The following is a 12888-nucleotide window of genomic DNA, read 5'->3' as shown; positions in this document are numbered from 1 at the left end:
CAGTTGCAGCAAGCAAGGGCTACTCCCTAGTCGTGGTATGCAGGCTTCTCATTGCAGTGGCTTCTCTTGTTGCAAGGGATTCCCTGATAGCTCAGTTGGTAAAGAATCCACCTGCAATGCAGGAGACCCCGGTTCCATTCCTGGGTCAGGAAGATCCCTCGGAGAAGCGATAGGCTACCCACTCTAGTATTCTTGGGCTTCCCTGGTGGCTCAGCTGGTAAAGAATTTGCCTGCAATGCGGGAGAACTGAGTTTGATCCCTGGGTTGGGAAAATCCCCTGGAAAAGGGAAAGGCAACCCACTCCAGTATTCTGGTCTAGAGAATTCCATGGACTGTATAGTCCATGGGGTCACAAAGAGTCAGACACGACTGAGCGATTTTCACTTTCACTTTCTCTTGTTGCAAGGAGCACAGGGTCTAGGACACGTGAAGCCACAGCAGTTGCGGTTCCCAGGCTCTAGAACACAGGGTCAACAGTTGTGGCACACGGGCTTAGCTGCTCCTCAGATCTTCCCAGACCAGGGATCAAACCCATGTCTCCTGCATTGGCAGGTGGATTCTTTACCACTGAGCCACCAGGGAAGCTTCTACCTGTGTTTTTGCTTCGGGTTCCTCACTAGCTGCTCCCATAATGACTACTCCTTGGAGCCCAGCCTAAACTCTGGCAGAGGGCCAGCTGAGTGTTAAGCCACTGAATTTTGGGAGGGTTCGTTACACAGCAGTATTGTGAGCACAAATGATTGACACGGGGTTCATTCTCTGTCAGGGACTGGTCTGCAGTACAGAGCTCTGCAGTACAGTAGGGACGAAAGTTGATGATCCCCCATCATTAGGAGCTTACATTCAAGTACAGGGGAAGTCAGAGAGTATGTAGAGAAACAAGCAAATATGTGCTGTTTTATATGGTCACGAGTGTCATGAAGCAAGGAAAGGAAATAGTGGTGATGTTGTCTTGTATAAGGTGATCAGGGAGGCCTCACTGTGAGGGTCTGGTTCCTAGGTATACACCCAAAAGTATTGAAAACAGGGACTCAAACAAATACACAGATATACAGGATCATAGCAGCCAAAAGGTGGAAACAACGCAGGTGTCCATCAGTGAAGAATGGACAAACAAAATGCTCCATACATGCCATGGAATATGTGTGCATGTGTATTTAGTTGCTTCAGTCATGTCTGACTCTTTGTGACCCTATGGACTGTAGCTCACCAGGCTCCTCTGTCCATAGGATTCTCCAGGCAAGAATACTGGAGTGGGTTGCCATGCCCTCCTCCAGGGGATCTTCCCAACCCAGCAATCAAACCTGTATCTCCTGCAGCTCCTGCATTGCAGGCAGATACTTTACCACTGAGCCACCAGGAAGCCTACAATACTCAGCCATAAAATAGAAAGAAGCTCTAACACAGGCTACAATATGGATGAATCTTGAAAACATTCTCAGTGAAAGAAGTCAGACACAAAAGTCCACATATTGTATGATTCCACTTGTAGAATAGGTAAAGCCATAGGGACAGAAGGTAGATTAGTGGTTGCCAGTGGCTGGGGAAGGGGGAAATGGCAGCCACGGCTGAATGAGTGTGAGGTTTCCTTCAGGGGTTGATAAAAACTTTAGGACTAGATAGAGAAAGTGATTGTTCAACATTGGGAATGCACTAAAGGACAGTGAGTTTTTCCCTTTAGAATGGTTAACTGTATGTTCTGTGAATGTCATCTCAATTTAAAAAAAGAAAAGAGGGACTTCCCTGGAGGTCAAGAGGCTAAGACTCCGTGCTCTCAATGCAGGGGGCCCAGGTTCGATCTCTGATCAGGGAACTAGATTTCACATGCTACAAGTAAAGAGTTTACATGCTGCAACTAAAGATCCTGGCATGCCAGGATCTAATATCCCTGGTGCTGCAACTGAGACTCAGTGCAGCCAAATAAATAAATATTTGTAAGATTAAAAAAAAAAAGGAAAAGAAAAAGAGGACTGAGAAGAAGCTGAAGGAAGAGAGGGAATGAGCCTCATGGATTTTCTTGGGGCAAGACCCCTGTGAGGATGACTTCAGGAAGGCCACCTGGGGGTGTCTCAGGATCCGGACCTGCTATGGAAGCAGCATGGCACAGGCAGAGGGAGAAGGTGAGCAATCAGACAGCCCCAGTAAAGGCCTCAGGGATCCTCGCAGCTGGGCTGGCCTGCAGAGTTGTCCCAGACTGAGACATGGGGCTGGGGCTTGCTAACCATTGCTGTTACTGGGCATGAGCTGCCTGGGGGAAGGGACTGTGATCTGGAGTAAGCCAAGTCGCCAAAGGGGAGCTCAGCCAGCACTGCCAGCAGCTTTGGCCCTGAGTGGGGGTCTGGGCAGTGCCCTCGTCACATGCCAGGCTGACGTGCAGGAAGAGCGTTTCGGGTACATGTAGTACCTTAGGTGGGAACAAGCCTGGAAAGTCTGAAGAAGGATAGCTGTCTTCAGATTTTTCTCCAAGTGAGATGAGGAGATGACAGGTGTTGAGTAACGTGCATCCAATCTGACAAAAGGACCACTCAGGCTGCTGTGTTATGGGCAGAAGGTCAGGAATAGGACGGGAGCTAGAGGTCAGGCCCAGTGCAGCTCATTTCTTCCTCACAGGGGACACACCCGGCCTCATCAGTTACTGCATCAGGCTTCAAAGCAGGCTTTCAGGAAGACGGCTGTCACCTCTGGCTCCATCTCAGCCCTGTTCTGATATTGGGTAGCCTTTGGATGAAAGTGTAGTTACCACCACTGTTATGGGTTGAACTGTGTCCTCCCCCCCTAAATTTCTATGTTGAAGTCCCAACCTCAGTGCTTTAGAATGAGACTTTGAAGGTAAGGCCTTTAAAGAGGTAGTTAACTGAAAATCAGGCCATTAAGGTGGGCCCTCCTCTAATGTCCTTACAAGAAAAGGAAAGTGGGGCACAGAGAGACACCAGGGATGCACTCGTGCAGAGGGAAGACAGAGGACGAAGACGGAAGCCGCAAGCCAAGGAGCGACGCCTCAGAAGAAACCGAGCCTGATCTCCGACTTCCGGCCTCCAGAACTGTGGGAAAATAAATTTAAGCCACTCAGTCTGTGGTATTTTGTCATGGCAGCCCCAAAGATACAACTACTAATATAACTTTAAAACATTAACGTAATACCTTCACAGTCACACAATAGAGATGAAAAGGTAAGCGGTGTAGAGTAGAACAGCATGTCTGTCAATGCTTGGACGTGACCACACTAGGAGACGTCACCACCAGGATGCAATCTTGTCCTTCTGTGTAAGGGATACAGTCGGTTATATGAGAAGCAAAAAGAGGCCGTCCTGTACAAGAAGAGCAGGACAGGGTGAGAAAGCAGGGTGAGTGTCAGCAGGATAAAAACCACACATCTTGCCCCTTGACAGGAGCAACCCTATCAACTCTTCCGCCAATGTTTGTCCCGCGTCCAGCCCCCTCATGGCCACCGTGTTATGCCCTCTGAAATAAAGCCTCAGTCTCCTCAAGGGTCTCCCCGATTCACCTCCTTCACTATTCTCCATTCAGTTTCTAGAAGAATCCTACAATATTACACAGAGCATGCTTCCTCCACTCTCACCGCCCCAAAGACCTCCCTAACACACTTAGAATAGAATTTCCGTGTGACCAGCAAGGCGCCCAATTCGAGCCCACCGATCTCCGTCCGTAGATGAGATGCGCTCCGATGCTTCTATCTGGGCTGCAGGGCAGCGTCTCTCCACCGCGTGGCCAGCGGGGGGCGCCCCTCCACGCAGAGCCCAGCGCGGGGACGCCCTGCGCAGGCGCGGGCCGTTGGTGGGGCCGGAACCTGATTGCGGGGCCGGAACCTGGTTGCGCGGCCGCGCGGCCTGGGGAGCGCGTCGGCTGAGGCACAGGACGTCGCGGCGGTGGCGGCCGGGCGGCGAAGCTGGAGCGGCGGTGGCGGCGGCGGCGGGAGGCCGGGGCCGGGGCTGAGGCCGGGGTCGGGGCTGCGAGGCCCTTGGGGCGGCAGGCGGCGGCAGCCCGGGGCTCGAGTCCGGACTCGGGAGCGGCCACCATGGCCGAGAGCATCGTGAGTCGGGCGGCCGGGCGGGAGGGCGCCGGGATGAGGCAGCATATTTGCCGGCGCGGCCTGCGGAGAGGCGCAGCGGCCCGCCCTCCTCCTCCTGGGCCGGCCAGCCGGCTGGGCTCCCGACCTCCTCTCCTCAGCTCCTCCCGTCCCCGGCTGGAGTGGGAGGCCGAGCGGTCAGAGGGTGTGGGCTGTGCCGGCCTCTCTATTCCCTGGTCGCGGGGTCTCGCCGGGCGCGCCTAGAAGAGGGGCTTCGGGTTGCCGGGAGCTACGACCCCTCCTCGCCTCCTGTCCGTCTTTCCTGCCTCCTGCCGTCGCCCCAGTGAGTGCCTTGTCACAGGTCACTGAAAGAGCATTTTCTACAAATGGGGACCCCCCCCCCGCTAGAGGAAGCTGCGAAGAAGGGAGACGGTGGACTGCCGGATGGCAAGGAGACCTTGACAGCTACCTGTCTGTAAAGGGATGTTAAAAGATCTCGTTTTGAAGTTAGAGATTAACACACGTCCCCTTAAAGTTTTGTGTGTTTTTTTTTTTTAAGTGAAAATCAGAAAAAAACTGGCCATCCCCTAACTTGAGAAAAGTTCCTCTCAGAAGTCAGTGTGGCCGGAAAACCCCAACAGACCAGCTGGACAGAAGAATTTTTTGGTTAACTTTAAGGACCACTTGGAATTTCCTAGGGGAAGCGAAAGCAGTATGGGTGGCAAGTCATGTCCAGAACTTGGCCTTGGGAGGGCCTCGAACAGTTTTGCCAGTGTTGGGAATAGCACTAATTCTCTCTGGATGGTCAGGGCTGCAGGAACCTCCAGCTCTGGGACTTTCAGGCTTTTCCTCTAGTGAGTCCTAATTCTGCTGTCTATTCAGGGGCCCTGGCGCCTTCTCCGTGTTTCCCAGCCTAGAGATGAGCAGCGGGAATAAATGGCCCAAGAGAAATGAGCAACTAACTCGTTTTAAAATAAGACTTACCACCGATTGTTGGTAACTCATCCTAGAAATAGGTTGAGTTAGCACTCATATATGCTTCCAGACTTTCTCTTTACTGTAGTATTTTTAACTGAATTGAAATACCTGTGGATGAGTGAGTTGTTTCAGAGAAAGCCACTTTTGTATCTGTGTATAAGGCAAAGCTCTAGTTGATAGCATGGATCTCTTGCTGAATTTCTCAACATGGTGAGGAATTGAAACATCATCCTTTGAAATTTATTGCAAAAGTTTATTTCCTTATTTAGAAGAAGTCTTCTAAAAATTTCTGTGGAATAACTTGATTTTTATCTCACTCATTCTTTGACTCCCCCAGTAAGTATTCTGGGCTCACTTTCTTATAAATAGGGAGACCTAAGTTATCAAGAAGTTAATGTGTCTCTGTTGCCTGGTTTGTCTTTTCTTGTATATTTTACTTTATAGCCTGTGTCAAAGGCCAGGCCGTAACTTCCCTCAGTGTAAGTTATGTTTGTCTTTTGGAGTTAAATACTGAGCTTAGCTTGGAAACCTCGACTGCTGTGTCTTGTTGTAAAGGAACAAGTAGAATAACTTCTTAAGCTTTGGAACTCTCCAGAAACATGTAATCCTGACCTTTAACTCCTCAAGGAGTAGAGTGTCATACTCTTGGTCCTAAGTGAACATTCAAAGCCACAGTCACTATATCCCTCAAAGAGAAGCAGGGCTCTTTACTTCTTAACCTGCCTCAGTATTGGAGGCAGATTGCAGAAACAAATAAGTGGGAGGTTACCGCATGTCCAGGCTGTGTATTAAAACATTTTTCTAGATGTTGAATCTAGAGTATACTAGAAATCAAAAGTCAAAAGAGTTTTTGTTTGTGGTACACATAGATGAGTGAGAAAGTTAAACAGATGTTATTGAGAAACAAAAATAAAGAAAATACACTCTTAGCAATTAGGGTTTCATAAGGACTATTCAAAACAAAATCTTAAAATTGAATACAATATGGGTGCAAAACCTTTTCAGTTAAGCAAAAGTTATTCGATCCCTGGGTCAGGAAGATCCTCTGGAGTAGGAATTTGCAACCTGCTCTGGTATTCTTGCCTGGAAAATTCCATGAACAGAGGAGCCTGGCGGGTTGCAGTTCATGGGGTTGCAGAGTCAGACACGACTGAACACACACACACACACACACACACACACACACAAGTTACTAGAAAATGAGAAAGGACTCTGGTAGTCCAGTAGTTGAGACAGGACTCCTTGCTTCCCCTGCAGGGGTAGGGGTTTGATGCCTGGTTGGGAAAGTTCCGCATGCTGAGAGGTATGGCCGAAAAAACCAAAACAGAGAAAGACAGAGGCAAGCTATTTTTTAGAAATTTAGGAATAATTTAGGAAAATCTAAATTATTATTATTTAGAGAATATTTGTTTATTTGGCTGCACAGAATCTTAGTTGTGGCATGTGGGATCTAGTCCCCTGACCAGGAATCGAACGCCGGCCCCCTACGTTGGGACCCAGAGTCTTGGCCACTGAACCACCAGGGAAGTCCCTACATTCTTAAATTGTTTGATAAAATCGACCAGATCGAAAGCGATTGTGGCGTTTTGTCCTGTATCAATGAAAGCCTTTCAAAAACAATTGCTTATGACATTTCTCATCTGTATAGTGTTGTTTTGAATACAATGTACAGTGCAGTGTTGCTGAGAGGAAGAACATGAGTACTTCCTGGCATATTCTGTTCGTGGCTCCTCCCATCCCTCAGGTGGTTGGAACATCCTCTGTCTTGCTGGTGGCAGGGGATGCCATTTCATGCTCCCCATTGAGGCAAGACCTTGGATGGTTGGCCTGGACACAACAGCTCACCTTCACTGGGCTTCTATCGGTGAAAATCAGGTCTAGAAAGTGCTGCTCTGTCCAGCTGTCTTCTAGACTGACAACCATTTCATGACTAGCCATGAAAATACATGTATTTAAAATTAAAACCCTGACAAGTTTACCATGGTATTAAATATCTTATTTCTTTTCTTTTATTATTTTTATTGAAAGTAAATAACAAATTAGATTTCCTGCAATCCTTTTATATTTTTAGTTTTTTTTCTATTTTGGCCTCATGGCTTGCGGGGATCTTAGTTTCTAACCAGGAATCGAACCTGTACCCTTGGCTTTTACTGCGGGTCCTAACCCTCACTAGTCTGCTAGGGAGTTCCACATTGAATTCCCTGTGATCTTTTAAAAGTAATCTGTATGGATCTGAGAACAAAGATGTTTTTTTAAACAACTTAGTTGTTCATGATTCTTGGTCTTTTTTCCTGCTGATTAAAAAAAAATTTGTGTAAACCTGAAGAGAAAAATGTTGGTTTTTAAGATATATTCTTTATAAATAATGGTTAAAAATTGAGGTTGTGGGAATTCCCTGGTGGTCCAGAGGTTGGGACTTTGCACTTTCGCTGCTGAGGGTATGGGTTCAAGCCCTAGTTGGGGAACTAAAATTCCATAAGCCACGTGGTGTTGCCAAATAAATTTTTAAAAAATTGAAGCTGTATTTTTCTGCGTGAAATGATACGAGTTGACTATTAGGGCAGCCCTTTCAGGATATCCTCCCCTGTGCTGATGACTCTCAGACCTCTGCTCCATCTTCTAGAAACATTGGGTTACAATACACAAGGGGAAAGGTGAAGTTTGACTCTTAAGTTTCAGTGACCCGTATGCTTAGAGACTGCAGGTGTAAGTTTCAGTAATAGGTCAGGACCTTCCAAGTCTGCACAGTAACCACCTTGTTTCATTTACCACAGATAATACGTGTCCAGTCCCCAGATGGGGTGAAGCGGATCACGGCAACAAAGAGAGAAACGGCTGCAACGTTTTTGAAAAAGGTACCTGTGGCTTGAGTATTGACCTTTCTTCATCCTCCACTGTTGTTCCCTTCCTAGTCTGTACCTTTTCTCTTTCCTTCATTTTCTTGATTCCTCCCCCTTCTCAAGTTTAGTCTCTTGCATTGGTTTTCTCTGTCATGATTGGTGGGACTGATACAGGATCAGATGTGTCACAGCTGACCACTGCTTACCATTGCAGGACCACGGGCCCAAAGGTCAGTGTAAAAGGATTTCACAGGAGGAATATTTGTGGGTGAAAAATCAGAGCGAAGAACTTGAATCATCCAGCAAAGGGGAATTATTAACGTGTAGAATGATCCCACCTTTTTCTTAAAAAAAGTAAAGCTCCATATACACATCTGTGATGTGAGAAGGTGGTTTGAAAGAGCATAAGCCAGACCTTAAATGGATACTCTGGAAAGGGGGGCCAAAGGAAGGAGAGTGGCTTCTGCTTGATGCTTCATTCTAGAGGTCGGCAAAGCATGGCTCGTGGCAGGCCGCCTGTTTTCATTGGAACACAGCCGCGTTCATTGACTTATGTACTGTCTGGCTGCTTTTGAGCTCCAGGGGCAGAGCTGAGTAGTTGTGACAGATTGTATGGCCTGAAAGCTGAAAATATTTACTGCCTGGCTCTTTACAGAGAAAATTTGCCAACCTCTACTTTATACATTCTTTATTATTTGAATTTGTTGTAGGCAGCTATTACTTTTGTAATGATAAAAATCATTTTTCATAAACAAAAAAAAACAAAAGGTCACAGACTGTTAAAGCCAGGGGGAATTTTCAGTGTCATGTAGTCTGATCTTTTTGTTTTCACAAAGATGGAAATTGAAGTCCAGGGAATAAGGAGATTTGCTGAGGATTACACCGTGATCTGTTAAGGAAGTCATAGCACTTACCTCAGAAGTTTGGTTTCTGAAAAGTAGTTTCTATTCTGATTCCAACAGTGCTGCTTAAGCGACCATATTTACAAGAATGAAAGAAAAAATACCAGGTGCAGTAGACAGCAGAAAAGAGAATCTCTGTGTCTTTAAGGACTGTTTAATATCCTGCGTGTGTAGCTAGTCGCTCAGTCATGTCCAGCTGTTTGTGACCCCATGGACTGTAGCCTGCCATGGAATTTTCCAGGCGAGAATAATGGAGTGGGTTGCCATTTCCTACTCCACTTTAATATTTAACTCTTTGTTTTTTTAGTAGCAGCTGACCATTGTCAGCTCACTCCTGGTGATGGTGCTGGGATACCCTAAAAGCTTGAGTTCTTGAGAGATCGTCTGAGACAGAGATGAAGCATTAAGTAGCTATTGCTTGGGCAGTTGTGGGGGTAAACGTGAGATTAAGAAGACTGCCTACAGTTGTTCTTTACTTTTCCGAGTCTTTGTTAATATGAAAATTTCTTACATCTGTAGTAACCATGTAGAGATAGAATTTTGTTTTTAACTTGAGGCTTTTGTGCTTGGCATCAAATATAGAGTTGTTAGGTTAAATTCAAATGATTTAAGAGAAGCCTAAAAATATAGGATTATTCTGACTTTTATTTGCCTCAGAAGTATTCCTGAAATCCTAGTATTCCCTCTGGGTATTTACTCATTGCCTTGCATAGGAAATATAGACACGATAGCTGTCACTGGATGTGAGTGGAGTCAGGGAGGTGCAGTTTAGTGTTGACCTAATTTCTGAAGCCATTATTACCACTGTAGTCATTGCTTAGGAGAAATTTGCTTGGGAATACTCAAACACATTTATTAGGCTGAGATGTTTCCCCCCAAGTGAAAATCCTTTCCTCTGATTATGCAGATAATATGGATTAATTATAAAACCCTCAAACAATACAGGAAAGTATAAAGAAGCAATAAAAATAACTCAATTTTTACTAGCCAGAAATAACTGTTACTGTAGCATATCTTTATGTGTACACATGTGCAGGCATATGTGCACACACACTCCTGTGTATGCATGTACACGTACTTTCACCAAAATAGAATCGTACTATACTACTGCTGTATTTCAAATCTGAGGTTAAGGAGAAACATTTATGGATCACTAAAGAAAAAAATGGAGAAGGAATTGGCAACCTACCCTGGTACTCTTGCCTGGAGAATCTTATGGACAGAGAAGCCTGGTGGGCTACAGTCCATAGGATCACAAAGAGTCAGACATGACTGAAGCAACTTAGCACAAAAAAAGAAAAAAACTGGCATGCCTGCATTTTACTTTATACGTAAAGTGCTTTTTTAAGGCTGATTTGGAAATAATGTATTTTAATCGTGTATTATGCATTCGTAAAGAGGAAAATCCAACTGAAATTAATTGTATAGGCTCTCCCTGTGACCTCACATTCAGAGTCCAACCTTCCTCAACCATTTTTTGATTCAAGTGACCATGTTATGTCTTATTGAAGGGGTCACTGTTTGCCCTGTCAGGAAGATCAGTGAGCCAGCCACCGACACCTGTGTTTCAGGTGCTGGTGCTAGGGTGTTCTCCACCTCACCAACAAGGCTCAACAACGGAGATCCCTGTTTGCTCCTTGATTGATCATTGAATTGATTGATTGATGGCACTGTTGAGGGGTGATGGTTGTTGAGCTATCTGGGTGACAAGTTACACGAGTCCAGGCAGTGACCCATATGTCAACCCTCCTGCCCTGCAGGCAGAAGTAAGATGCACCCATTGTAGAGAAATTCACATCTCACCTTGTGATCATTTGTAACCTGCTGTTTTCACTTCACAATAGGTTATGGACATATGTCAACAAATGTAGATTTGTATCTTTTTTTTTTTACTGTGATAAGAAAAATAACATAAAATTTGCCATGCAAACCATGTCTTAAGTGTATAGTTCAGTAGCGTTAAGTACATTCATAGTGTTGTACAGCCATCACCACCGTCCATCTCCAGAATTTCTTCATCTTCCCACACTGAAACTCTGTTCCCATTAAACACAAACTTCCTCTCCCTGCCTCCCCTTCAGCTCTGGTAACCACCCTACATTCTGTCTCTGAATCTGACTCCTCCAGGTGTGTCACATAAGTGGACTCATACTGATTTTTGATAATTAATAACTTGGCTGTGCATTTGTGCCCTATAAGTGGGCTTTGAAATGGCCTTCCTGTTGGCTCACAAACTTGCCTGAAAAGTATATGTTAACCACTGAACTTTGTTGGCTCCAACTTCCCATCCCGACACTTGATACCCTTGATCCTGATTTAATACGTGGCCTTATGCTCTCTAAGGAAATTGATTTTGCAAGTGTGATGAGACGTCTTGCGATGAAAATCTCTCATAGAATCTTGAATCACTGGTTCCTTTGGGACCATCTAATGCTTCTCACTGAAGAATTCCTTCTCTGTGAATCATTAGACCATAAACCCCTCCAGGATGGGTTCTTCTGGCTGTCTTGCTTGGTGTCGTCTTTCCTCATCTCCAGGATCCAGGGGTTTGCTTCTGCTGCTGTCACTTCCCTGAAAGGGCCCTTACTGAATCACCTCAGATCCTACCTCTATCCTTTTTTTTTTTGGCTGCAGTTATTTTCACAGGAGCACCATATAGAACCTAGTGGCTTGTGGGATCTTAGTTCCCCAACCAGGGATCAAATGTGCACCCTCAGCCATGAAAACGCAGAGTCCTAACTGCTGGATTGTTAGGAAATTTCCCTCAGTCCTTTCGTAACTCACCTCTCAGCAGCAAGTGACTCTGTCCTCTCTTTATAATACTTACACATTTTTTTTGCCTGTGAATTAAAGTACCTGCTAAGAAATGCTTGAAAAATGTGAACAATCAAAAAGACTGATGATGAAGCAAATACCCAGGTCTGGGTTGGGGCAGTGCCAGCCTCCAGGAACCATTGGTCAGCCTTCCCACTTCCTTACCCTGTCACCCCTCTCCTGACTTGATGGGAGCTGCTTCCCCACTTTTCTGTGTTTTACCACCTCAGTATGTGTTCCTAAACCCTAAATTTTAGTTTTGGCTGTTTTTGAACTTAAATGGAATCATGCCATGTATTCTTTTTTGTTACCTTCCATTATAAACATTTGTGTTCATCTTACACAGTACCATGTTTCTGGTTTTATTACAATAGTCACACATCAAGATTATCTCAGGTGTGAAATAAAGTTTTTAAGTTTTTTTCCCTGGCTGCACTGCGTGGCATGTGGGATCTTAGTTCTTCTACTGGGGACGTGTGCCCTCTGCGTTGGAAGGCAGAGTCTTAACCACTGGACTGACAGCAGAGTCCCAGTTTTTAAGATTTTAACTGTGCTCTTATAAGACTCTGCTAAGATTTTTTGTTTTTTAAATGCTTAATGCCTTGTGTTAGATTTCTGTAGCTTTAGATAAAGAATTCAGAGAGTTCGCAGAAGCAGTTATTTTCACAGGAGCACCATATAGAACCTCGTATGTATATATTTATGCATCTCCCAAAAGTGGGATTCAGCATGTGTGAAGTAGTGTTGCTGGCTATTGTATTTGAAAATACTGCTGCTCTCAGTCCTGATAGAAAGCACAGATCTCAGTCATGTGGTCATAGGGATTTCCCTCTGCCCACAGGGCTGCCCACACAATACCCTGCACCACTTCAGAGATTGCCTTACATCCCAGGGGTGCTATCCTAACTCACACAGCTGATGTTCCTGGTGCAAGAGTTCTTTCTTATTCTTGCCAGTAACTTGCAGTGCTCTGTCCATAGAAAAACAGTATGGTTTTGCAGAACAGATAAAATGCCACAATTTGTTAATTTCAGTTTATCACTGTTTCAGAAAAACATCAAAGTCTTTAATCTTGTCTGTTTCTTTGTCTTTGGCCACACTGCGCAGCATGCGGGATCTTAGGCCCTGACCAGGGATTGAACCCATGCCCTCTGTGTTGGGAGCATGGAATCTTAACCTCTGGAGTGCCAAGAAAGTACCTGGTCCTGTTTCTGACCAGCATTGTTGCTCTCTCAGGATTCTCATGGTTATTCTGTGATGATTTCCTGTTGTGTGATTTGGAATTCTTGTCTTTGTGTGTCCCTTGCTTCTGAGTTTCTGTCTGGTG

General features: G+C 45.4%; 1 protein-coding gene and 1 long non-coding RNA gene across 3 annotated transcripts in view; one reads left to right on the top strand and one right to left on the bottom strand.

Moving 5' to 3' along the window:
• Nucleotides 1-1472: 1472 nt before the first annotated feature.
• On the bottom strand, nucleotides 1473-3751 carry LOC145541032 (uncharacterized). Its single transcript, XR_014078725.1, has 3 exons — nucleotides 3655-3751; nucleotides 3142-3308; nucleotides 1473-3041 (listed from the first exon to the last, which is right to left on the bottom strand). It is a non-coding gene; the product is annotated as an uncharacterized LOC145541032 (long non-coding RNA).
• Nucleotides 3752-3866: 115 nt separating this feature from the next.
• The window catches only part of NPLOC4 (NPL4 homolog, ubiquitin recognition factor), a 53964-nt gene continuing 44942 nt past the window's right edge, over nucleotides 3867-12888 (top strand). For both annotated transcript variants that reach the window (XM_081576277.1, XM_081576276.1), the window contains exons 1-2: nucleotides 3867-4051; nucleotides 7780-7860. In XM_081576277.1, the coding sequence (XP_081432403.1) occupies nucleotides 4037-4051; nucleotides 7780-7860 (96 nt within the window). In that variant the 5' untranslated portion in view covers nucleotides 3867-4036. The remainder of the gene's footprint in view (nucleotides 4052-7779; nucleotides 7861-12888) is intronic.

Source organism: Giraffa tippelskirchi, chromosome 3 (assembly GCF_054371585.1).
Source record: "Giraffa tippelskirchi isolate mGirTip1 chromosome 3, T2T-mGirTip1v1.2.pri, whole genome shotgun sequence".
NCBI classification, from domain to species: Eukaryota; Metazoa; Chordata; class Mammalia; order Artiodactyla; family Giraffidae; genus Giraffa; species Giraffa tippelskirchi.
The sequence above is the reverse complement of the archived record's forward strand: the minus strand, read 5'-3'. Positions and strand labels throughout refer to the sequence as shown.